The following is a 27624-nucleotide window of genomic DNA, read 5'->3' as shown; positions in this document are numbered from 1 at the left end:
AGTTCCCGCGTATCCCGTAAATTCTTGTTATGTATATACACCTTTACAGACTCAATCCTCGAAGGACTCTCCGCCGCGGTATCAGTTTCTCCGCATCCATATTCTCATAATGCTCGGGTAAATTCGCGCGATAACTCTCGATCTTCGTCGTCGCTCAGTCCGATCTCTCCCTCTCTCTTTCTCCGTCTGCTTCTGTCGTACATTCTATCGAAACGCTTCATCGATAATTAAACGCGCGTTAATTCGAGGCGATCGACACGGAGTATCTCCTCTGAAATATTCGCGAGGAACGGGATCGGTCGTTCATTAGCGGAGTTTTATCGCGCAATCACGGGTGCAGCAATACCTGGGCCCGTGTTACCGGTGCACACTTATCGCTGATAAGCCGCCGTTTATCAGGGCGGGGAACACGTAATGGCAGCTTTGGCATTCATTATCAGGGAAATGGCAGCCGTGTGCTGGCGTGCTCGAGTTCCGATTCTATGATCTATTCTGCACGCGCCGCCGCCGCCGCCGCGACGTGCCTGTGTGTCATGAACCGAGAATTACCGTCGATGCAAATCGAGTCGCGCCGATATTTGCTCGAGCACCAGGACATCGTTCCTCTCCATTCCAACCCCCGCCTGTAAGAAATTCTGTGACCTATTCGCGTATCCGTGTGAGCAGCGACGGCGAATCGCGGCATCGACTAGCGATCGTACTTTCATCGTCTCTGGCATACACTTGATCGGCGGAATTTTAGAACTATCGTTGGTAAACGATGCGGTGATGGAACGTCTTCGATATCGAAGGCCAATAGAACGTGGGGCTTTAGTTGAAAGCTTTATTCGCAAGTTTTCTAATAGATCTATCGACAGATCATTCGAACTTAATTTGACCCTCGGTGTCAAATTGACACAGTGGTAAAAAGTTAATATAGGTAAATAGTTAAATTTGCAAATTTTTAAAATGAAATTCACGGAGCCTCAACTAAATTCACATGCACGTAGGCAGATTAATGTAATTTCTTAAGAGAAAAATGTGTCGAATTAACGGAAGGGACAGATGAGGGTTAAAAATTATTGTGAATGATCATTGATGTGTTTTGGTAGATGAACTTTGGTACTTGAGTGCAATTATTCGCTGCTTTTAATAGTAATTGACACAATAGATCGCTATTCTTAAGATATCGGTTAGCTTTTTTATTATAATAGGCAAAGTGAATAGCAGGTTTCAGTTGTATCTTTATTATGAGTATGAGGAAATTTAAAAATCTGTACTGCAATGTTCCGTGAGCTTTCTGTATTAAAAAATCCGTAAGGCTGTCGAATTTTTGATCGAACAAAGGGATCATTGCCTTTAGCATGTTGCCTTCAAATTTTTCGTAGAATTTTTTCATAAATTATTCCCAAAAAAGACAAGATACTATCGATATCTCAGAAAATAATAGAGAATAGTATCGAATCGTCTTAATAAACGAAGTACTTTATACATTCAAAGGATGTATAAACGTATCTCGATTAAACAACAAAAAATCATAATTGACTCCATAAAAATTACCTTAATCGAAGCTATATTAACTCTAACACCACCTTCTTCTTCTATCTTCAATTCCGAATCATGAAATTACACCTCCAAAGCCCGGCTAAGCAGAATTTCCAAGTCCACGTCTACCACCTTCTACCAGAACCTCTCCAACTGTCCGGATTTCGTAACTGAAATTAACCATGCAGAATTCCCAAGTCAGTTTCTACCCAGTTCTACCGCAGTCCCCCGAATTATCTACACTCAAAATCTCTGAATTATAACTCGATACATACTCTTGACTCCGTGAGTCCTATCGTCGTCTCGATGATTTACTTTCCGTCGGGCCGGCAAGCGATCCACCTACTTTCGTCCAAGATCACCGTAGCCGTTGAAACTCTAGCCGGTCGTGGAGCCATCGATCTTCATCAGACCGCCGTTCCGCTCGCGATAAATCGTGTCGGACGATCGCGAGCTTTCGCGAGAACTCGCGGTTAACGTGCGCGCGCGCACACCTGCCCGAAACGCAATATGTAACCCGGCCGATGCACACAGGTCGCGGTTCCGTGGGGCAGCAAGTGTATGTGTGTGTGAGTTTGCAACGGACAGCAGTAAAAACGCTTAGTTCGCGCAAGTACCAGATGGCAGCACCGCACGCTGCACCGGCGGTGAATTAAAAAGCTTGCCAGGGCCGCGGAGGAGGAACGTTCGTTGCGAAGAGGAGAGGGAGGAGCGGAATGAATGGAGCGAGAATACTCGATGGAGAGGTCGTAAGAGTGAAAAGGACCGTGCGTGTGATAGAGAGAATTGAATACCAGTATAGAAGCCTCTCTCGCGGGAGAGAAAAGGACGAAAGGGTAGAGAGATAAGAGAGAGAAGGAGATAGAGTGTCGATGGAAGGGGTAGTACTCGGTGGAACGAAAAAAGGATCAAAAAGACCCAGGAACAACGCTCAGGGGGAGGAGATAGGAAGAGAGACGGAAAGAGAGAGAGAGAGAGAGAGAGAGAGAGAGAGAGAGAGAGAGAGAGAGAGAGAGAGAATCGGTATTCGTTTGTGTTCCACGTGAACCGCGACACAGTGTGCGTTTAATCTCCTCCATGCCCCATGGAGGAGGGCCAATAGAGGGGCGACGGGGGAGGGAGTCCAGTCTTCCAAGGAGGGAGATGACTCGACCGGGCTTAATGATTCCGGGGGAAAATAATGAAACATGACCAGGTATCAGAAAGGGGCGTTACTGGCGACTAGGGAGGCTGGAGGGGTACGGTCGCCCTTTTCCTACGCGGCAGGTTGATATAAGGACCCCGGGATACGACGTCTCGTCCGTTCAGGGATAGAGGTAGGAGGCACTAATGAGGGACCGTGAACTGGCGGACGAGAAAACCGTAGGAGAAACGAGGACGGTCAGACGGTACGGTTGATCGTATGGACGGAGAGGGAAAAACGAAAGGAGGCTGTGGCTCTGGACCAGCGATCATCACCGGGGATTGGCTCGTCGGGCCCGGCAACGGTGCGACCTGGTTGGACGAACGGACCCCTCGATGCACCAGGTGAGAAAAACTCACCTGGAGAAACCATGCCTCCGCTGATGGGAGTGGTGAAGCTTCCACGCGGGGTTGCTTAGACCAGCGACCAAAGAGACTCTCCTTGGTCTGGGTTCGGGTGTGCACCAACGCGTTCGCCGGCCCCGACCATGCTCTCGGGCTACCATGTTCTTCGTCTAGCCGCGCGGAGTCGCGACGATACGCCGTCCGCCAGCTCCGAGCAACGCGATTACTCGACGGTGCACAACGCGATTTATGGAAAGCTGCCGTGAGAACAACCAACGCTTCGTCTTCCTGCTTTATCCGCTGAACCTGACTTCGACCCCGATGGGAAACGGGATGCTTGCGAGCCAATCGGAGAATCCTCGGTGTTCGGGGATTTTTCATGAATCGTGGGAATCGCGGGAGTAGCGAGGGGGGTCTTCGTTTAAATTGCCCGCCTCGAAAGGGGATACGGATGACTGTTTTCGGTAAAATTTTGATGCTCGATCGATGGGGACCATGCTTGGAAGGAATCTTTATTCACGGTGCTACGATCCTATGTTCGATTTATAAATTGGGTTTCTGAACTTGAACAACGGGTTACTATGTTTCTTTATAGATCGTCTTTTAACCCTACGTTCGTACTCTGGGGTGTTTGAACACCTCATGAAAAATTAATTTTGGAATAATTCATAAATTGGCAACTATATTTGCAGGAGGTTTCTAGTAGCATATCCTAAACATTTCTGCCGAATTTAACTTAATATGTTCGGGAATGAAATGAGAAATATTATGGAGCAACGTATCAATATAAAATATCGTTCATTATTTTAAAGAGAAATTTTGGTAATGGGATGTTGGAATACTTGAAAGTACTAATGGTGTTTAAGTAGCCTAAAGTACTAACGTAGGGTTAATATGGATAACATCGATACAGCATTTAGTGTTCTAAATTGGTGTCGATCTCGATCTATGTGTTTACGTTATACAAATTGGACGTTCCCCCTGCGTTAGGAGCTCGTGACTGTGCCCACTATAAACTTTACCACTTGTTAGTTCTGATACAAATATCAATTCTGGTATAATTACTTCCAAGCTTCCGTTTGCCCTCGATTTCCAGAACAGCAAAAACGACGTACCCTCGTTACAAACTCGTCATCGAACTCATCGACGGTTTTACAGAGGGGGTGATCGCGTACCAGATACGAAAATCCGTTCAGATTTCACAGAAATGCAGATCGTTGTTTACCGATACGTGGCGTCGTCGTATCCACGGATCTAGCTTACAACAGGAAACGATTGTTACTTTGTTATCGAGCGGATGCAAACTCATGCAATTACCTTTAATTACCGTTTAATAGCGAGTGGAACGGGAACGGTAGCGCACCTGTCTCTCATCGTCAGATCCTGACGCATCGACACACACACACCGCGATGCAGGCATTTAATTGCTTTGATTATTTTGAGAAGATCGTCGAGATAACGGATGCAACCTGTTCTGGAGTGCAACTAGGAGTTCGTGCGTACGGTTCATTCCGCGAAACGCACCACGTTAATCGTCTGCCACAATTAATATTAAATACACATTATATTTGACTTAATAAACGCCAGTGGATAAAGCAGAGAATTCTCGTTTAATCGCGTCGAACCACCACCGTGTAAATAATTACACCTGTGAAGGATCATTTAACCAACCCGGGTTAGGAACATCTATTACGTCGATTCACGAATTTCGGAAAATTAAACCATCGTAATCGTAGAAAATTCACGTCGTTCGCGTGATCTCTTCGATTCTGCTCGAACGGTGGATCGTCATCGAATGAATTGTGATCGATCGGTATTATTTGTCCGAAACATTGTACAATGGTTGCTCGAGAGGAGTGTATAACTCGATAAGACGCTCGAGAGTTCTCATCGATGAAAAGGAAAAATCGACTGCGTCAATGTCAAGTTAATCTACGGCAATGCCCACGCTAATTCCTGTACACGGCGACACACGCGTTCGCCAGATAAAAGTCTGACTTTAATAATTAGCGTATGCATAATTCACGGCTAAAAGCGGGCTTATCGTTTCCTTTAAGCGTTCAGTTATGCCGACCGGTTCGGTTCCTGCACAACGAAACCCCCGTGATCTCGCGCTTCGAGACCATAAAACAATATCCTCGTCCTATTAACGCGAACACAATTAAAATGCATCCGAATAATTATCCTTGTGTGCACATATAATTCTTCCATGGTGACAGTTTTAAAAAATTTGCGTAACAATTCTCAAAATCGCTAATCACGGTTACAATAAATTAAGTGTTCTAAATTACTATGCCTTTGGACACTCGTTATCGAATAAATCTACGAAAATATTCAAAGTTTGGAATTTCCAAAGACGTTCGCGATACGATGATTCTCTGTTAAACGAAGGTACAAGACTTTCATTTTTATAATACAAGATCTCTTTATCTTCTAAGATAAGGAATACGAACCGTATCGTTTATTCGTCATTCATAGTGTCTGCTAACTCATTCAAACATATTCACCATAACTATTAATTCCCCGATAATCTACATTTCATATAAACCTGCCTTCAATCTTAATTTACCTTAAATTCAATTCAAATTACCGCATTTTCATTCAAACAAACAAACCAATACAAAATTACCTCCTCTTCAGATGTACCATAAACGATACGATTACACACTTATTTCTCACCGAATTACCAAACGCAATCCAATACGAATCGTTTCAATGGTAACCACCCCATCCAGCCTGCAGAAACCCCAAACCGTTTGGTAGCAGAAAATCGCCCCCACGGAGTAATTAACCCCCACTTCGCGGCATCGTAACGATATCCCGCGAACGTCCTCGGCCAATAAACCAACGTGTTATCGTACTTCCTATGAGCGCGTGTGTACGCGAATTCGCCCTTTTCGAGACTAAAAACGAGTCCTCGGTATCACAGGGAACGCCGTGTTCCCGTGAAAATGGTATCGCTCGCGGGGTTGGGCGTTATCGAGGCGTCCAGGTTCAGGTAAAGTGCCGTCATTAACGACGTAACGGTGCACACACCGTGCGTTTGATTCGTTTCGAAGCGCACCGTGCATGGACAGAGAGAAAAAAAAAAGAGAAAGGGTGAACGTGCGTCGCCAATATATCCCCCAGATAAGGGGTGGGTCGAGGGCCGATTATCGAGATTCGACCGGTCGTCGATTAGCTCGGCCTTTTTTCGCTGCGTTCACTTCGCATCGTCGATTCCGATCCCGATAAATATGTCCGCAATTAAAATCGTCCAGGGAAGAGGGGCGTGGGGGGTGGCTGAATTTCAGGCTTGTCTCACCGAAGACACATATACGTCCCGTTCGTTTCCGGCGAAGCTAATGATCCCTTGTCGATTATTCCCGCGAACGAGCAATCTGGACCGTATTCCTCGTCCCATCGAGATGTCTCTCCTCTCGGGACAGAGGTCTTTTAACGGCGTCCTCCATCCCTCGGACGAGATACCTGTGCATCGATCATGCTCCTTATCGACACGAAGTCGGCTCGAAGTTTTTTTCAGAAAGCTACTCAGCTTAAAATTATTTAACGTTCCATGATAAGGGACGGACGTTCTCGCGTTGTTCGACGATAATCGTTGGGGAACGAGTCCGGCGGATGCACCTCCACCCCGAGAGGTGTTTACGATAATTTTGGGCGGATGGTTTTCGTGGATCGAGCCACCGTGTCAGTCAGTCGACGAATCGCGATCCATCAACGGAATGGATCGAACAAATTCGGAAGAAAGTCGTGACTGTCCCGGGTAAGTGATGAATCGATGGTGTTTTCCGGCCCACGCGGGCCATGAAACGGCGGGAGAGGTACACGCGCGCGCGACACTTGCGTCGTCGAGTCGTCGCGAATTTGTTAGGTCGAATTGGATCGGATGGAGTACGGTTGTCGTCGTGGTTGAGATCTGCGTTTGAAATCACTTGTTCCTGGGGAATTGTTTCGTGACGGTACACGGCCTTCCTTTTTGGAGTCCGAGGGCGCATTAGGTACCATATTGGGTATCATTTCCGCCATATTAACAGGCTTGTAACAGTAACAGTTTTAATTGACAATTAAAACTTTTATTTATATATCGTTATGATCAAGAATGATTCGTAGTATGTATTATGTATGTAAAATTCTTGTACAGTTCATATCATCATGCTTTATTAAGTAATTGTTTTGCTCGAGTAATGTTATAGATATTTTGTGTACGTGCCAGTAATAGCCTCTTTCACCTTTATTGTTCGTTCGCAGTAATTGTTTGGAAACAGTTTAATTCGAACGATATCTAAACTAATAAGAAATTGCGTAACTTACACAATGCTCTCGTGTAGCAGCGTAGTATTATTAGAAAGTATGAACCCACTTCTGCATTAACAACTACATAAGAGGTATAATACCCCACTCGCTTTTAGACTTCAGTCAACAGTATTGATACTGATACCTTTCCCGCAGATAGAACGTTAGGCAATCGTAACGATGCAACACAATTACTGCAAGTTGGATACCTCAGCAGTTCCTCATTCTCCCAACTTCATTGGTCCTTCAGTGACAAATTGAGACAGTGATAAAAAAAATGAATAAAAAATAAACGGTTAAATTTGCAGATTCTTTGAAATAAAAGTCAACGAGCTTCGGCTAAATTTACCTAAGTACGCATAACAGAATAACATTTCTTAAGAGAAAAAAGGTATCAGAGTGACCCAAGAGACAGATAAGGATTAACACTGTTAAGTTAATCCTACTAAGTCATCGTAACTATACAATACAATTATTGCCACTAGCACAAAATTTTTCAATTTTTCTAATGAGCCAATAAAAAACCACACATTCGCTCACCATTCCACGTCCTTGTCTACCACTCGTTTTCCAACAGTTAAAGTTCAGACGTCCGCGATATTCATAAAAGCCTACGATACATAGTTCGTTCGCAAGGATATCACCGAATCTAGGCGAAAGTTAGTGGCCAGAAACGCTTCGATGTATGCCCGATCATCGTCACCGAGTATCGTCCGAAGTCGTCACGGCGTGTCCGTGGTTCTCAAGAAAGACGGTCACTCCGTATCCCAGGGCAGCGGCAACATGAAAGATTCCCCATGGTAGAAAATCCTACGGTTCGATTCGTCCGTGTTCCAGCTCCAACCCCATACATACATACATCGCCGCGAGCTGAGTGGTCCATAAACAGCGTCATCGTTGTATCGTATATGTGTGCGCGTGTAGCCGTGAGAAGGATCCACGGGGCTAGATCATCGGGCAGGCGGGCACCTTTATAAAGAGAAGAAGAAGGAACTCGGTGCCGACGTTCATTAATTAAACGAAGCGTGAGGATTCCCAACCCTCTCCGCGGCCCTGGCTCCCATCGCGATGGCCCCACCTTCTCCTCCTTTGTTCCAAACCGGCCAACCCCCGCGATCTGAAGGAGCCGCTCTTCTACCGGCCGATCATCTGCCAGAAAGTCGATCGACCGATTCATAAATCCCCGGTGCCGCGGCGTCCCTCGTTCGGCCCTTCCGCTTCAGGTTCTCGAGACAGTTTCGAGGGACCGTGGAACAAAGGGTCGACACGGGTCCGCGTGGTTACAAAAGCTCGCCGGGACGCTTCTCGTGTCGCGAGGATCTTTTGGTAATTGTTGCGTGATGATCGGACAGCTTAACGATCTCCCGTGGAAACGGTCCACAGAGATCGGAGAATTCGCGGGATTCAAGGAGGCTGACGAGAGATGGTCTTTTGGTTGAACGTGGAACTGCGGGTGTTTAATCTAGGGAACACGTGAACTTAACTATGTATTGAAATAATTTAGCTTAGATTAGGTTCTAAAGATTTCTATTGATTGATACTACTTGAAAAATCCAAAGAATGTGATAATTAACGTGTGAGAAATGATTAATCACAGACAATTATGTTGTTTATATTAACTTGATGATATATGTGAAATATGGGTGTAGACATAGTTTTAAAGATAACCTATATATTATCATCTTACATAACCTCGTTAACACTAGAACTACCAAGCCAGTCAATACATTCTTACAACGATGATTAAAATGTTATAACAATACGTTTTCTCAGATCTTTTGTAACTTTTATTACGACATGACATTAAAGAAATTAGTTAATTTATAAATTAGTAAATCTTCAAAAGTTTGCCATATTTATCGATCGATCGAAAAAGATACGCGTTTATCGTTGGTAGTTCCAGTGTTAAAATCGAAGTCGGACAATTCCGATTCTTCCCTTGTATACCTAATATTACAGGTAATATTATAGAATATACCTAACAATTCGCAATTGTTGTTGTGCGTCCATCTATGTATACATCCAGTACAATCGACCTATGACGAGTCGTCGCGCGGACATGTTTGCTCGGACCAGATTTCGGATTTATCAGCGCGCTAGGCTGACAAAGGGTCGGCCGAAATCCTTTGAAGATATCGCGTATCGGTCGATTCGGTGTTTGATCTGCGTCGAAACATGGACGTGCACTCCGTTTGTCGTTGATAACGGTCGCCGATCGTCGATGGTTCCGGTGATCATGACGCTCGCCGCCGCTCGCTCTAACCGGGGCCCCCCGTTATCAGGTACGACATATTTGTACGTGTGTCGCTCAAAGTGTTGCTGAAACGGGATCGGCGAATGGACGACGAAAAATGTCTCCGTTTCTGTTCCCGAGATTGCCGGGCCGGGTAATGGCTTTGAACGTCTTGTTACGTAAACGTTATCGAAACGAGGACCAGGACTCGTGTTACAATTGAATTGCAACTTCATTCTGATAAACGGGAATGTTAATTTTAATTACGTGTAATTGCATATTCAAGTTGTTATTACGTTCGAAATATTAATCGAGATCGATCGCGAGATATATTACAAACATGCTTGACCTCATTATTAAATGAGGTAGATATCGTATAATACGATACATACACTAGATATTGATTTCCAAGTGTTCCAATAAACAGGTGTTCCTGATCTTGGGAGAATTTAGACGTGGGCATGTACTACTCTTACAACGATTTTTCGTAGCAATTTTAGGAAATGTGCTTAGGGAACTTTCTTCTTTGAAATCTTTCGTATGAATTCCAAGTCTTGTACGACACATTTCCTCTATAGTATCAGACAATACAGTATACTCCATGACGATCATAAGAAATAAGGAATAATGTATCTAGAAGACCAATGTAAAATATAGAAATTGTAAAGTACCATAAAAAAGAACTGGAACACCTTTCAAAACAACAAAGCATTTCTCCGTGCAAGTATTCATTACATTAGAAACAGAACGCAACAGATTTCCTAAAAAAACAGAATACGAAAGTCATAACTATACCATAAATATTCATTTCAGTCTCCAAAGCGAGATGCCATTCCATTCGTTCAACCCCCATGCAAATAATGTTAAATCATAAAAATTCTATAACATACTCAGCAGACAATAAATCTAATTCCTTTCTTCTCTCCATCTTTCGAAAAAAAATGTCGTCCCCGTAACCTGCTGGTGATACCAAAAGTTAATTATCCACGTCCCATTTATCCCAACGCAACAACATCATTCGTCCAATACCAATCATCGCAGCACAATCGACGCTCAGCGTAATAGCTGTGTCCCATTAATAATCCCGAACAATCGGCTGACAGGCGAATGTACAAGCTACTTCGCGCTTGCAATAAGTAGCCGGCAATGACTCCGCGATATTTGGCGGCGCGCAAGATCGCGCGCGCGATCCTCTCGAATCCGCGGGATGGATTTCACGGTGAGGTGGCCGCGGACAATGGCGGCCTCTGGTAACTCCGTCGCGCAGTGATCACCTTGTGTCAACCGCGCGCGCTGCGCAACAACACCCCGCGCTTATATACGGCCGGCCCTCTGGTAGGTATTAATTATCCAGGGGGCCTCCTTATAACGTAATTTATGGGGAGGGTGGGACCGAGGGGGAAGCGTTATCAATCCGGACAAGATTAATCGCTCAAGTTTATACCGAAGGCCTCTTCATCCACTCTCGGTGTAGGAGTAGCATACTTAGTTTTGGCCTCGACTCCGGGGCTTTTCGTGCCCTCGTCGCCTTTGGCCTAACGTCTTGATTTATGAGCTCACGTCCTCCGTGGGGTCGGATCCCCGTATGATACCTTGACGGACATACGGTTCTTGGTTTCGTTGAAACCACGGGGGAAAACTTCGATACAGATGACTTTTGTCGTGGGATTGTTTCGGTGTTTGTAACGGTGAAGAAAAAGTCGGGGAATTGAAATGTTTGGGTGTTTTGATAAGTGTTTAGTTAAGGGTATTTGGGAAATTTATTGTAGAAGTGTATTGATGTGGTTGAGAGATTGTAGATTGATGGATAGTGTAATGACGGGCACGTAAGGAGCTGGACCTCTTCGGTTGATGTCCGAAGTAACATAATCCAGGCAATGAGCTTCTGTTTTTAATTGTTTGCGGTCTTCTGAATTTTTATGTATAATGTAAACAGGGTGTATAATATAAAGGATAATCGGTTTTGTATTTTCGTTTATAAGTTTTTAAAGAACTTTGTCCTTGACCCTACCTGTCTGATCGAACAGGGGATCTTGCATAATAGCAAATCAATATTACTGTTAATGTTAGTGGAAAATATTTTACATTTAAAAATTTTAAACTATCGACTCCCCTATCTGCAGTGGGGTATAAGGGTAGTAACACTAGAGGATTAGCCTCGCAGATTTCAACACACCCGGAGACTATCAAAAAAAGTATTAATATAATTTTACAGAAGTGTTTCCCTTCTTCGAAAGTAATAGTCTTCAAATGGTAATATTACTGTCAATATCACGAGCCACAGCAATGCTAAAATTGACGGAATGCAGATGTCTTTCAATCGACATAATCTTTCATAGTATTTGCTTCAATGGAACATGTCAACCAAACAACCACATCGTACAATCTTTCGTTACATCTACTCCGAGCCCCTGCAAGTCGTAAAGGATTGAAACCGAATTCCTATTCTCAAACGAAACAGCGTCAAGCCCTGAACAAAAACACTACAGTTCCCAACTGGAAATCACAAATTGTTGTTAGTGCACCGCAACAATCTGACTGCCCCCGAGTACAAAGGTGCAATCACATCCTCGCAACTCCAATATTCGTTCCAATATGCACGAAGGAACCAGCGAGGCCATTCCACGGTTAAGGTGCGAGGGATCGAATTGAAAAGTGCATCGAGAGCGCACTCTACCGAGTGCACGCTGAAACCCGTCCGTGATTCTTTCCTCGTTGCACCGGAGAGGGTCTCTCTAGCGTTTTCGAAACGTCTCACTCGTAGAGAGAACCTGTCGAAGTGCGCGCGGGTATATTCAACACACGGTAGTCCCTCCTCCCACCCCGCCTAACGAGCCAGACCTAAGCCCCTCCACCTAACCAGACGGCAACGATGCCACCACGGGTGGGTGCCAACGAGGAGGGTCTATAACCGTCCTTTGTCGAGTCGTGCTGCCACCTGTGCGCGACCAGCTTTCGTCGACCTTGCCCGTGACTGGTCGTCCCAGACCACTTCGGCCCGATCGTGTCGCTTCGGAGAGCTTCTTGACCGTCGATCTTGCGCAGAAAAGTCTCTCTCTCTCTCTCTCTCCTCTAGTTCCTTCGATTTTGCGCCTGGCAAAGCTAGACAATTGGTCCCTGTAGTACCGTCTTGGATTTGAGCTGAATCTCTCTTAACACTCAAACCTTGATCGCTGTATCACCGATCAACGGACTGGATAGGATAGAAGACGGATTCGTGATTCATTGGGTGCACCAGCTGGGATTTTTTATACTCGCGGTAGATCTGACTGGATATCGTCGCGGGTGAATAAAGGATACTTGAACTGGAGGGATGGACAACGAGTAAATCGAATTTGGTGCCTAACGGATCAGAGTTCACAGGGGGGTGGTAGGTAATTTTGACGAATTGCCAGCTCCGGATGTTAGATAAAAAAATACATATATCAGAACGCACGTGTGGGGTCGCGTGTCGTGCGAATAATTACGGGTTCAACGGACGAGATGAGCCCGAACGTTCGCGCGCGCGCTCCGGTTAAGCGTCGGATGAACGTTGCACACTGGGAGCGGTTACGTGCGCGCCTTTTACCTTATCCCTCGCGATCTGTAATTACGGGGTACTACCGGCCCGTGACAGTTTTCACGTGTTCCGTGATAGATGCGTGCACACGGACGTCGTGCCACCCCCGCAGCTTCATCAGAGAATTTTTTAACCATCGCGGTCGGAACGTGGCCCGGTGTGTCCGGTGAGGGACATCCGGTGATGAAGAACGCGATAACCGTGTATGATTATATTTCGAAAATTTGTACAGGAGTGTTTCGTACAGTTTGACATTTCATTGTTGTTGCGGTGCTTATAAACTATTCGCTGGGACCAGGGGTGAGTTAAATCTAAGCGCGAGATAAGATCTATCCTTGTGCGTCTAACGTTCAGTGTTATGTATAGATTTTTTTTATTATTTTACAATTCAGGGGACAGGCAATGCATAAATATTTTTCGAAGCACTATCTTGCGCGGAAAGGTATAACATTCACTGAATACAATGTTTCGTTAATTGTCTTAATTAAAGAGACCGAATAACGTAAATTATAGAGGCACGTGAGTGTTCCAGAAAGTGATTTCAACTGCTTGCCACCGGAATGGAGTACAGTTTTTTTATAATCTTCGGTAATTGTAAATACAGATGGTCAAGTGAGAGTTGGCAGTATTGTGCTACGTTCCGAGTTCTATATCCGGAATTAACACTCACGCAATCGATTAGGTAGAACTGTCCTTTTTTCACGAGACATCACTGAACAATTAAAGAGACAACGTACTCTGAATAACGCAGGTTTACTATCGATAATCGTGCATTTTTTAATTGTTACAAACTATAATAAATCACGTTATCGGATAATGGAGTCTTTAAAAGAATTCGCCTTGTACGTCGCACCAAAAGCAAGTCACGTTGTCAGTAGGGCCGATGCTCCAAAAACGCGAACACCATCAAAACGTCGAAATTACTGGCACGGTAGGAGATGTGGCGTTAAACCGTCTATCGTCTTTCCTCCCATTTATATTCAAATTCCCAGCAAAGTGTGAATCATCAGCTGAACCGTGACAATGCGTACAGCTGATGCATTTAACATGAATCGCGTGTACGCGCTAGACTCTATAGACCCGGGGTCGCATTAACATGTTAATGCCTTGTCTCGCGGTACAGTTAACTGTCTCATCTCACTACAACTAAACGCGTCGGTTGATCTACGGCATTAGTAACTCAAAGCCCCGTAGACACATATATGTATATCACAATCATAATAAAACACCTTCGCCCCGTCAGAAGCGAAACAGATCTCTCGCGGCTATACGAATATCGCTCCGTCGGGATCGATGACTGACGATCACCGGTTTGTTTATCGACACGCACTGAGTTTTTACGAAACATATCGTAGAATCCTTAGATTTGTCATATTGTCGCACGATGAATAATTCAATGGATCGTGACGCGGTGACAACCACACACACACTTCGTGGTTCGAGAAATGGTTCGAGTTTTCTCGAGAAATATACGTGTTCACGGAATCTCTATTTTCACTGGCTACATCGGTAACCTCTCGATTTATCGGTAAGCAGATACGGTAAAGGAACACGAAATGTTAAGTATACAACGTTCCCCACTATTGTGTCGGCCTCCCCCGTTGACCACCTTGATTCCGGATCGACGACGCACCCCGTCGTTGTTCCTGGTTACACGCGCACAGAGAGAGTGAGAGAGACAGGGAAATCCAAAATCGATGGTGCGACGACGACATCGGTCAAGCGGCTTAGCCCGTTTGGGCGTAGTCGTGGCGGAACGTCGACGATCTGTGCCGCCGTCGTCGTCGTCGACAAATTCGGTGTCGCATTCGCGGAAAGTCACCGATGTAGGGATAGAACGGAATCAGTCGGGGGGTAGAGGGGGTTTAAGGTGGAGTCGAGGAACTGAAGCGAGACGGACTGAGAGGGTGGAGATCGGGACTACTACGACGACGACTACGAGAAGATCTTGGGGCTGGCACGAGGAGGGAGAAGCTTACGACGGGGGCACACACTGCAATGACACTCCGCGCGTATATTGACTCATACACTCGCGCGCCGTCAGCTTACAAAGCGTATACGCATAGTAGCGGCCTCTTCAAGTCACACCGGTCGGATAGAAGGGTGGGAGGGAGGTAGAGACATGGAAAAGGGGAGGGGGTGGGTGCGGCAGGAGGAATCGAGGAGAGAGAAACGGAGTTGCGCGCGGCTGTGTGTAGACCGCGGTGTTAACAAACGGTACACTAATGTTTCACATCTCGGTGTGCCTCCTCCGTATGCTCCTATCTCGCTCGAGCTCGCGCGAGGTTCTTCGTTCCTGCAACGGGTTCCTCCGTCTGGTGTCGGCCCTCCGTGGCGAGAGCAAGAGCGCGAAGTAGTAGCTCAACGTGCCGCGCACACTGCGGGGTGACGAGAAAGGCAGCACCAACGGAGAGAGCTTTGGTGGTAGTACGCGGCGGCGGCGGCGGCGAGGAACAGCTTGCCGTGCGATCAAGGGAGGGGGTACGGGAAAGGTGGTGGAGGCGGGGCAAGGTTAGTCCGCGCCCACGGAGGGGAAAAAAGCCGAGCTCCGCACCCACCGCGGTCTGTTAGAGGGGAGACGAAAGAAGTGTGGAAGGGGACGATTTATCCAGCGCTGCGCGACGCAGTCTCTCTCTTTCGTCGGGGGCCGGACGGTATATCGAAGCGCCCTATACACACACAGCACTACTACTCCTACAAGGGAATCCCCGTTCTTACGAGCAAGAGGGGTAACAGGCGCGATCATGTGTGAGTTTCACCGCGAAACGGCAAAAATATCCCTTCGCTGGCAGGTAGTACCCTCTCTCGGAGAGAGTAGGTGTGTGTGTATTGTATATCGGCGATCCGCCGGCCAGCGAAAAATGTCGGTGCATCTTTTTACCCAACCCCCGCGGAACACCTCGTCGACGGGGTCCCCCTTTTCGCACAGCCCTCCCCCCCACCAGTTGCAGCGAATGTCCTACCCCACAGACCGTCGACGGCTCGCGATCCACCACCTACAGCCGCCCCTACCCGCCCCTTTGATCGGCGCTTCGGTGCCAGGAGGGCGACAAGTAAGCGCGAGGAGGCGAGTTCCCTTGAAAGAACTGCGCAAAACACACTTTCGCGAGGAACGCCACCCGGCCCCCGAAGTCCCCCGTTCGTCGTTGTCGTCATCGTATCCCGTCTCGACCGGTGTTGTCAAACTTGTATATTGTTAGTGATCGTCGGCACGTTGCCGGAATCGCGTGGCCCATCGTCGTTTTATAATCGTCCTTACGGGTCCCGACGGGTCGAGCTGTCACGCGTCGTCGTTCGACTTGTGATTTATTCTTTTTTTCATTTTAAGTGACAAGCCCGACCACCGGAGCCTCCTGACGTGCACAGAATTCGAAATCTCGAATATACATTAAAAAAACTGCTCGCGGGGTGTCGTTCGTCATTGCGGCTTCCCGAGAAAAAAAAGGCCTGATGACAATCAGTGGCGGCGCGCGTGATGGGACAGCCACGCGTCATCAACGCATTAAATTCCCGGTACGCGTTGCTCGTCCCGCGTAAACGTGCTCGTGTAATACGCTCCTCGTCGTCGGGTGGCAATCGTGCGTTCCGCTGCTACATAAACATACGAGCGAAAAAGACGTTGCGTCGGTGAATCGGAGCAAGAAGGGGGACGGACATACGGTACATACGGAGGTGCGACCAGGGAGAACGAGAGAGAGAGAGAGAGAGAGAGAGAGAGAGAGAAAGACTGTGTGTAGTCAAGTGTCGCGTTGTGTGTGTAGCAAGGAGGTGGATCTCGGAGGTGGGGGCTGGTGGTACCAGGAGCAAGGGGGGAGGCTACGAAGTAGTTGACGATCGTCGCGGTAAAGTAGGAGGAGGACGAGGAGGAGGAGGAAAAGGAGGCGAAGAGAGAGAAAGAGAAAGAAAGAGAGTAGGAAATCGGTAGTGGTGGGGAAGAACGTCAGAGTGTGTGCGGTCGTGTCGAAGAAGGAGGTGGAGAAGCGAGCGAACGGGCAACGGGAGAGAGGGGGCAGCCGAACAAACTACCGGGAAGAAGTCAGCGGCAAGTAAAGCAGCGCCGCCGAGGCTAAACTTCGGGATCTATCGAACTAAAATTGTCGTGTAGTTTCTCTCTGCCTCCTCTTCTCGCCCCTCTCCTAACGGCAAAGCAACCTCTATCTCTTTCTCTCTCTTCACCTCTCCCTTGACCCCACCAGACCGGAGCCGCCAGCACACGGTGGCAACGGCAGCATCTCGGTCGGTTGCGCCCCCTCTGGCTCGAGCACCCATCCCCTCCACCAAAACGAAAGCCGAACGAAGAGGGAAGAAAGCATCGACGGTGGGGCACATCACGAGGGACGAGGAGCGTCGGCACGAGGGAGAAGAATAGATCGGCCTGGCGTGTGAAAGAGCGGGACGGCAAAACGGAAAGAGGCGAAAGGAGAGAAAGAGACGGGGAAGTTGAACACGGGAGGGGGTAGAGGCAGGGAGCAGCGCGCGTTAGCTTGGCCCCACGGTCGACTCACCATATTTTATTGTCGCGTTTGCCGACGCTAACCGCCGGCGGTACGGCTCCGTGTGCTCCCCGATCCTCTCTACGCACGAAGATGCCGAGCTGACTCTCTCTCGGGGAGAATCGCGGCTGTTACAGAGAGAACGCGCTAGCTCGCTCGGCCTATACGATCGACGAGTGTTCTGTGTTAGAAAAGCCGCCGCGCGGATAATACGAATTCGCTCGCGTGGGTACGACGAGGTGCCGGGTAGTGTGTGGCATCATCAAGCCACCGAGCAGAGGTGGCACCAGCACCCCCACCACTACACCGCGGCGTGCCGGCCTGGACCCTCCCACCCGTCTCACCGAGGGCAAACCATCTCGCAAAAATCGTCCCCCTTTCCATGGAAGGAAAAGAACTACGGCGACGACTCTGCCACCGCCACCACCGCCACCACCACCACCGTCGAGCCGACCGTTTCTCGTCACTACCACCACCACCACCATCGGCACACTACCATCGTTATCGCCAGCGCCACCGTCACTGTACCGCTGCCTCCTCCTACAACACCGCGATCAACCGTCATCTCGCGGAACGGGGATACCAGAACTTACGGACTCGGATCTGGTTGTACGGTCCTACGACGAGGAGGCCGGGACTTACGGGGAATCATTGGTGCTACCGTACCGTACTACCTACATGTTCGGTGATCGTCGATTGAATTCGGTTACCAGTGACGATTATACGAAAGTGCGCGTGTGGATCGGTATCACGTCGGAAACGGATATAAACGAGGACACGACGAATAATCGTATCTGATCCCAAGGACTAACAACTAGCACCCCTAATAAAGAATATTAGAAAGAAGTTTTCATTCCGTAAGGTTCCGCACCGCCTAGCAAAGAGGGAGGAAGAAGAGACTCATCGTCGTCATCGTATGGACACGCGCTCTCTCTCCTTCTCCGACCCCCGCCTCTGAACACGAGTGAGCAGAATACATACGCGTGTATACATGTGGACGCACACGCGCGCCGAGGATCACGCAGAGGACGAAGACAGAAGCATCGAGGCATTACAAGCGCGCCAGTTACTAGTTGTTACCCGTTTAAAGTGTGCGCGGCGACTGTTCGGTGGGGCACTATAAAACCCCGTGACTCAAGGCGATCGGTTGATTTTCAATTACTCCAGAAAAAAAAAAGAAAAACAAAGATATATATATATATACACACACACACACACATACCTTCATTGGGGTGAGAAGCAATTCCAGCGTGTGTGCATGTGTGCGTATAAGTGTGTGCGCGTGGAAGAAGGACCGTAGAACCCGAAGGAAGAAAAAAGAAAAACGGTGTGTGCGCGAGAACAAGTCGATCCTCGGCTTTCCTTTTTCACGAAACCGTCCTCTCCGTCACCATCGCTCGAGTTCTTTCGACCTACCACTCTCTTTCCTTCTCTCTCCCTCTCTCTATTGCTCGCAAACCCGCCGCCTCTGTGTCCCGTCCCTCTAGCTTGGTTCTCCTCTTCTCGCTCGCTCCTCCCTCTAGCCCCTGTCTCATTCTCTTTCTCTGTCACTTCCACTCCGTCCCCGTGGTCGTACTCTTTCTCTCTCCCTCGCACCCGTGGTTACCTCCGCCTTCCTATCCGCGCTCTCTCGGTGGAGGACTGGATTCCGTCGAAAAGAAACGACGATTCGGAGGATAGTCGCGACCGATCATAGCTGGCGCGTCGATCGGATCAACGGGCGCGCGCGAGAGTTTGCCGGGGAAACTGATCGTTCGTTCCCGATCCCGGGAACGTGTGTAAAATACGCTCGATTAACTGTCGTCGGTGATTAATTATTTTTTTTTCTTCTCTTCAATTAGTACGCGACCGGTTCACGAACCCATACGGTGCGACCACATCACCTGGGACACTGGAACGAGATCGGTGTTTTCTTCTCAGCCGCCAGATCGGGTGCCCTGTGTCGCGACGACGATTTAGTGGTGCGTGGACTCTGTCGTGTGCACACCGCTGTTGACGTACGGTTGTCATCGGCCCTCGTGTGTCTAGTCGTGAACATAGTCGCCGGACAGTGTCAATCCCGTGGCCGACCACGATTTTGCGGTCGCTCGAAGGAACGGAAAACTGGTCCCCGTGTGCCTCTTTGTGCCCCCGCGTTGTCTGTGACAGTGCCCCAAGTGTGTACAGCCCGGTGAAGATCGTCTTCCAGGGTCGAGAGAGTACGGTCGGCGGCTTTGGTAGACAGTGCAATAAAACGGGCGCGAGTTCGTCACTATAGTGAGAAGAATTTTCAAGTTTATAACTAGTTCGTGACTCGATACCTATAAGGAACACACCGGCGCGACGACGTTCGTATTTATTTCTTCATCGTCCGACCGGTCGTGCTTACAGTGCATAGATAACGAAACGAGGAAACGACTAAAACAGTGATATCTCTTTCTATCTGGTTATACGCTGGAAGTGACTTGGTGAGGAGACTGATAAACACGGATGCACAGGCCCCTGAAACGATGATCGCGTAGCGGTGCCCGACCATCACGGCCCTGAGTGGCCGACACACCATGTCACAGTTCTCTTTTCGAGGATCGCCAAATCTACAGGTGAGTCTTCCGTCGACCCGATTTTGCACGTTCTACTCGCTACTAGACGAGCTATCGTTTCCGTTCGTGTCGAATTGGGACGTGGGACTCGATGCGCGACACCACAATTGTTCCCCCTGTGATGGATGCACTCTCCCGATGACATCGATCAAATTGGTGCGACTGGAATCAATCGGTGTAGTTTGTGGAAGTTCGTTAGGGTTCGGTTAAATAACTGATAGACACTTTTGGTTCGTTCCTATTCGGTTCTGATATCTGTATGGAACAGAAGCTGGAAACTGTTCTTTAAAATATTCATTCCCCAACAATTATCGTGTTTCTATCTGACTGGATTCAATCCATCGAACGAAAATCATAATTACCCTGGAATTGTCTTTACGTAACGAGACCCCTCGAACTGTTAATATCAAGAATGAAGCGTGGTGTGATTCGTGGATGCAATCGTTCAGTTCACGTGTTAATATTCAAACAGTCCACAGCAAGATTGTATCCGTAGAATTTCCTTGTCTCTGGAGTAATTCCTTTCATTCACTCGACCAGAAGATCCTTCCAAGAACAGGGCCAATAATTGTCCAGCCGGGACAGTAGTTTCACGATCGCTGAATGGACCCGCCGTAGAATCGTGAGACGGTTTTTTTCCCCCCCGGTGCAGAAAAAAACAATCGTCGCCGTCTATCGGTGACTGGAGTTCTCTCGGTCGACAAAAAAACAACTTCAATCCCCGGTCAGCCGTGAGTGTTTTTTTCCCCCTCGGCGGCCGCCCGTTTCTTTCGACGCGTCGAAAAAAAGTGTGAACAACGAAGCGTGTTTGTCTAAACTTTTTCCTGGCTTGCGAAAAAACAAAAACAAAGTCGAGCGTGCGAAGAGTTCCTCTGTACACTCTTCGCCGTGCGACGAGCAAAAAACCGTCGAAGAAACGGGGACGCGTGCGAACTCTTACGGTCACTAGGACCATTGGTAAAAAATCCGGAAACATATCGAGAGACGTTTGTGACAAGTGTGGGCACGCGCGTGCCTTAAAAACGATGGAACATCGAAAGAAACTGCGAGTACAGGGCCTCGGATTGCTCACCGGTTAACGACTCGTTCCCCCCGTTCGTTCTCCTCGGATCTATGAATCCGGATATAATTTCAGCCGTTTGAAAGTCAAATTTATTCAACGGTCGAAAGCCACTCGCCTATTTGTGTCCTATCTGTTTCCCCAGCTCGTACGCGGGATTCCGCGTGTACGCCACGCTCAGCCGACTGCGTGGAAAATCGTTTATGCACTCTTGACTATTCACCGAGGTACACGGGTATGTATAGTCGGTGCCCCCTTGTTAATGCACTTTCATGAGACGTCGAGGATGGTTCTTTCCTCTTTCTTATGGTGGTTGATTTTGATCGGACCTGTCGTCGACCAAGTTGGCGATAGAATTCAACTTTTTTATTGAGCGTTAGAGCGACGGTGTTGTGTATGTTTGAGTGGTTGGTAATTCATTTTTGGCTGTTGGGAGTTAACGACTGCATGGAAGTCATTATCGATGAATAGCTTGGAATCTATATTTATTTCCGAAGTTGAAGATTGGTGTAGGATCAGTGACGTTCAAACGAAACTAATTGTACCGTAAATGTTTGTACAGATTGTATGAATCTGAGGTAATTTAGTTTTCGATTTCTTATCAACGACGTACAAGAGTGTTAATAACATCCCAGAAGTAAATATCGAAAGATTCCAGTTAACAGTGACCTTTTTCGTTTCACATTCGATTACCTGAAATTACGGTTCAAACAAGACAGGAAGATCTACAGATGGCGCCTATGTGGAATCAAATCCTAACGCAACAATCGCGTTCTAAACGTCACAGCTCAATTCCGTGTTCTCGCTAAATATTTGTTACACATTGCCATCGAATTCAGTTCGAGTCACGTACTAAATTCTCCTAACAGGGCCGTCAGTTACAATCGCTACAGTCCACGTTAACCCGAAACATTCTCATTGCCCGCGAAATATACGATCCGGACGATTGGGGGAAGATTTAGAGATGGCGCTGCAACATCTAATTCACTCCCGTTGATCATTCTCCTCTGTATATCGCGTGCGCGCAACTTGTAGCAATCTCGATCGCAACGGGGCGTTTCGCAGTACGATTCTCCCGTTTGAAATTCAAAATATACGATGGGTTCGCCCGTGAAAATCCGAGCAACCGAAGAAACGGTTTCGGTACGCGTGGGGCAACGGTTGGATAATTTGTAGCGTGGGATCTTGTCCGTAGCGAGAATGGATAGCCGTTGGCAAGCCCTGAGAGAGAGATTCGGTACCACGTGTCCTGACATGTTGCGTATATAGGTGTACGGGCCGCATACCTATGCGGTGTGCATAGCGCCGAGCTGGGAACATGTGTTGCCACGCCTAAACCAACGCTCCGAAATGATCGAAGAGCTTTCGCGCCCTCTAGAATAATTATCTCGTCTTACCCATCGGCGAAGCTTTTTGCCACGATATACAACCACGTACCGGGCTCGTCGACACCCACGCGAGAGACCACGTTTCTCCTCCTCCTCCTCCGGCTCCTCCACCTCTTCAGCCGCGTTCACTCCGCGAAATGGCGTTTCGAACGCCTCTTTTTGTGCCTCGTTTCGCGCCGCCTAACATTGTTCGTTTAACCGGTTACCATTACGCGGTCCAATTTTCGCGTTTTCAGACACGCGACCACATACCGGTCTCTTTCCTATCGATTTTCGCGGCACGTTTTCCGCTCGAAAATCGGAACGGGAGACGCCGATTACGGGAGCCGAAACACTCTTACGCTGGGCGGCGATTTTCAAGGTGTAACGATGGTGTTACTGGGATTTCTGCATGCTTTTTGTTGCTTCGAGAAAAAGTCGCGTTGGAAAATATGTTTCGGGATTATTTCTGGGTCTTTGGAAAATGGTGGATATAATTGTTTCTTTAGTTTTTTGTGCGTTGGATAGGTTGGTGTTGTAAATGGAAATTTAAGTAAAATGGGATTAGTGTTGTCTATGTTAGAACTGTCAGTTTAGGTGTCCAGTGGACCTAGTTGCAAAGAATTCAGACACTTCATTTCCTTCATATTCTTCTTATAAAAGTGATACCATAATATTCTACATATCCAAATATTCATTATCGGCAAAACTTGTTTCATTACAAACTGAAAATCCTTTGAAAACAAAAGATTCCCTCCCACTTTATAAAGTGTTCCTTTTAAAATAAAATTTTTCGATAAAGAAGCAGCTACAAATAAACGCCAGAAATATATTGCACGCGGTTCACGATCGTAGCTGTTTTCGTAACAAACGTGAAAAGTGTATACGAAACATTCCGATATTTCAATAAAACTAGTAATTTCCTATAACGGGCGGCTAATATCTCCCACTTCCTCTCTTTGTAGGCAAACGGGGTAGTGCAATAGTGGAATCGGTTCGGCACGTATCACGTTGCTTAACCGTCGATAAAAATTAATGGTCTATTATCTATGAGTGTTGCTCAGTCTATAACACAGTTAAACAAACAAGCCAGCCACTTTAGTCACGGTTGTTGTATTATCGTTGACACACTTTTCTTTCGAATTGCGTTGCCCGTCAACCTTAAACGCTGATCTCTGTAACGCACTGTGCATCATTTATTACACCATCGCGAGAAAAGAGACCGCGTCGCCGCCGCTATGATCGAGGGATTCAATTTCTGCGTGATCGAAAGGTGGGGAAGAGGAGGGGTAGTCGTTGAATCATCGTGTCCCGTCACTTTCACGAGGAGCGGTGTGCGACTGCTCGTTATCGTAATTATATCATAGTCCAGCGAAAAATTCGCGATAAGACCCAGTGTTTCGTTCCAACGTCCGTAAACCGATGACTACTTCCCCTTCTTCCCCTCGACTGTTATTACTAGACTGCTGATTTTTATGCAAAATCACATTTTGTAAAATGATTCGTATAGACAAGAGCAAAAGTAGGAATTTCTTTCTTTTCATAAATATCTTCCTGGGTTAAGAATAAAATAGAAACCACGTTGTGATTGGTGAAAGTTTTATCGTTTACTGTATTTCACAGCGTCCTATAGGCTATAAATGCATAAAATCCGCAGTCTAGTTGTTACGAACCGTTTGATCTATTCACGAATTTATTTCCACCGGTGGTGGATGACAAACTATTAATTGTGGGTTGTGTTTCGCGTTGCCAAGATACGGCGATGTTTGGCATTTGCGTTTCGTTGATGATGTAACGGGTGTCGCGGGGATCTTGCCCGGCTGTAAATATGTACGGACACACGGACCGTGTAAACTTATCATTAATAATCGTTAAGCGCGTTCAGGTGTGTGTTCGACATCGGCTTTCGCCCTGCGTGCAGCTTCTTAATTTCCAGCAGATCTCTCTCTCTCTCTCTCTATCACTCTCCCCGAACGTTTCTCAGAAACAGCTTTTATTGCCTCATCACGATGGAAGCGTCACTTTGTTCACGCGAATTCGTTGTGCGTTACCTCGATACGATTTCCACGCTGCTTTCGCATATTTTAGAACCCCCCGATAGGGGGAAACGCGTCGAAGATTGATACGCGACACACTGAAACATCGCGTTTCAGGAATCGCTCGGTGGAAACCAAATGTTTCGTTGGGTTATCTGCTGCATAACAAACCACGAACGCATACGAATTATCTACAGTCATTTGCACGTTTTAAGCGTGAATACACTAGAAGTGTACGCGATTACATTATACCGAACGTTAGGGTAACAACACGAGTGACATAACGTTGGTATTAATATCAGTCGAATGTGGCCTAGTGACTCACAACCGAAGAATATCAGAATCAGACGACAGGGTTTTATGGTTTTTAAATACACATAATTTACATGTTACTCGTGAATAGAATGATTTCATCGCAAAATTAAACGGTAGAACGGTCGTTTCAAGTCCCCGCCTGAAAAATTGAGATGTCCAAAAAGGAATAAAACAACGACGATCGCGAATTAAATTTAGAACACGAAAATTCATATCGCTAATCCGCGTCACTCGGTGCAATTGAAATAACGATAGACTCCCCACCCTTCGAACCGACCGTGGTTCTTAATCCGTCGTGACGCGTATTTTCGGAGCGCATCGCCCGACACCAGCAAGAGAAGAATCGTCGTACGACCGATATATGTATCATCCCTGCGATATCGCCGCCGGCAATTGGTTACGCGTTCGACTAGACTCCGAGATTACGGGGTTGCGAGTGTTACAGGCGAATTAAAGCAATTAAGGATAACGTCCGCGGCCGAAGGCACGCGTGTCGATGTCGATAATGGAGCCTGTTGCTTAATTTTTCTCTTGTAGACTCGAGCCAACCGACGCGCCGACTCGTTTTATCGAGCACGCATAGTGCGTATGTACGCGATCGGGAACGGATTACGTTAAAGCGGTGAGTCTGTATCGGGATCGGTGTGAAATGTATCTTCGTGGGCCTGTTTTGCTTTATGAACGGGGAATGTCTGTCTGAGATAATGAATGATGGATTCGGCGGACCAGTGAGAGTTGGATTTCGGTGGCTGAGGTGAATCTGTTTGTATATGAGAGATACTGGTGGATCGTGCCGTTTTCACGTGTACCTGCGAGGAATAGGAGGGAAGTAATTAACCGTTGTTTCAACACGTGTCACGTAGGCGGAATTTTTAGTTTTATTACTTTGCCTGATCAGTACACGCATTTATTTTATGTTATTACAACGTGTCCATTGGGAGAGACGTTTTATGTTCTTTTGAGTTTTGCTTCTACTCTCGATTGATATATGGGTTTTTTTGTCAGAGATTCGAGGGATTTTCAGGAGCAAATCGTGAATGTTTCGACTTTAGAATAGACGTTTAATCATCGTATATTATAAACAGTTACAAACGTATCTCCAGTACATCCAGAGTGTGAGAAAATATTTTTGAAGTGCCTCAGATCCTTCTACTTGAAAGTCTTAGGGATTATCACACCTCTGGTAAGCCATGAATATCTTGATACTTTTATAAGATACAGTTACGAGCGTTCTCCTGTCACAAGAGTTTGAACAAGTATCGTTGCAAGGTTTGCAAAAGCTTACTAAAAAAAATTCATAAGTACATAAAAACTGTAGATATCTCCATCGTGGTTTCTGTTACACAGAAAATATTACACATCTTCTTTCGTTTTAATACATTCAGGACGACAGCGAATTTCATGAAACGGTGGTTACTGTCTGCATTCGTTACGACCAGGTGGTTCGATTTTACCGATGCGTTTATTCTCATTAATACGTATTTTTCAGTTTGCAATCTTTTTATCTATTAAACATACGTGTTCCTTAATGATAAAATAATCTGGTGCTACATGAGATAGTAAAGCTCCATTGCAACAACTCCTGAGACAATATTGATTGGGTTCCACTGTCATTTTTCCTAAACTTTCGCATTAATAATCTGTAGTAGTACACATAGTATGTAAAATAATATTTTCTATGGCTCATGAACATTCAAAAATGAATGAAAAGTATTTCATGTGGCCCTTATTATTACACTGCGAATTTTTATGCAAATACCATTCTTCAAAGATTTATTCACTGAACCTAAAGTCAAACAGAAATTTCTTTCCTACGTCGAATATTCGAATAGGTCTCACATAAACTGAAAATCGTACACATTGAATTTCAGAGTATCACTTACGCTATAACCCATCCCTGCTCCATTAGTTCCATCCAGAACGTCCTATCTCTAGTCAAAATTACGCCCCAAGACTAAGGTTCCAATAACATGTATCAATTCAGAAATTAATGAATGGACTGTCCCACATAACTGCAACTCTCTTCATCGCAATGCAAAATTCCATATGCAACGTCGTCGTGTCTTGACCGACGGTTCGCGTCCATCAGAGATGAGCAAAAGCATTATCTACACAAACAGTTTCAAATAACGAATAAAAGATAGAAAAAATACTTCGTCATTTTCAATCCTTCAAATGTGGAAATTGCAATTCCTTAAAATAAAATAATACCTCATGAATGAATCGACATTTGGCAAGCACTTATTTAATCCCATTAACTGTTTGAAACTTGGAATGATGCCCCTTAGATACTGCAGCCTTTCGCTATAATTATTCGAATAAAATTGTGTCCAACGCTGGCGTCCATCCGATCGACCCTTAAAAACACGATCCATCTCCTCTGCGAAGCTCGCGGCGGCCCCCAAACGGCCATGGCTTCACGGGGTTGGAAATTGCTCGCGAGGCTCGCCCATGGAATTCGTGGAATCGTCCTCGTTGCGCTGCGTAATCCACCCGATGGCGGAGAGGTGGTGGGACGATAATTCGGTCGCGTTCCTGCGAATCGGAATGCCTTGGACGCGTGCAAGAAGGGGAGGAAGGGGCCCTCCGTCGGAAGATTCCTGAATGACGATGTCCCGCGTAAAAATTATGAATGGCC

The 27624-nt window shown here is 46.7% G+C and overlaps 1 protein-coding gene across 1 annotated transcript in view; it reads left to right on the top strand.

Moving 5' to 3' along the window:
* The first annotated feature begins 20169 nt into the window (after positions 1-20169).
* The window catches only part of LOC107186460 (iroquois-class homeodomain protein IRX-6), a 39156-nt gene continuing 31701 nt past the window's right edge, over positions 20170-27624 (top strand). Inside the window, exon 1 of the mRNA XM_015574323.1 lies at positions 20170-20208. Within this exon, the coding sequence (XP_015429809.1) occupies positions 20170-20208 (39 nt within the window). The remainder of the gene's footprint in view (positions 20209-27624) is intronic.

Source organism: Dufourea novaeangliae, unplaced genomic scaffold (genome assembly GCF_001272555.1).
Source record: "Dufourea novaeangliae isolate 0120121106 unplaced genomic scaffold, ASM127255v1 scaffold65, whole genome shotgun sequence".
NCBI lineage: Eukaryota > Metazoa > Arthropoda > Insecta > Hymenoptera > Halictidae > Dufourea > Dufourea novaeangliae.
This window is presented reverse-complemented; position numbering and strand designations above follow the sequence as displayed.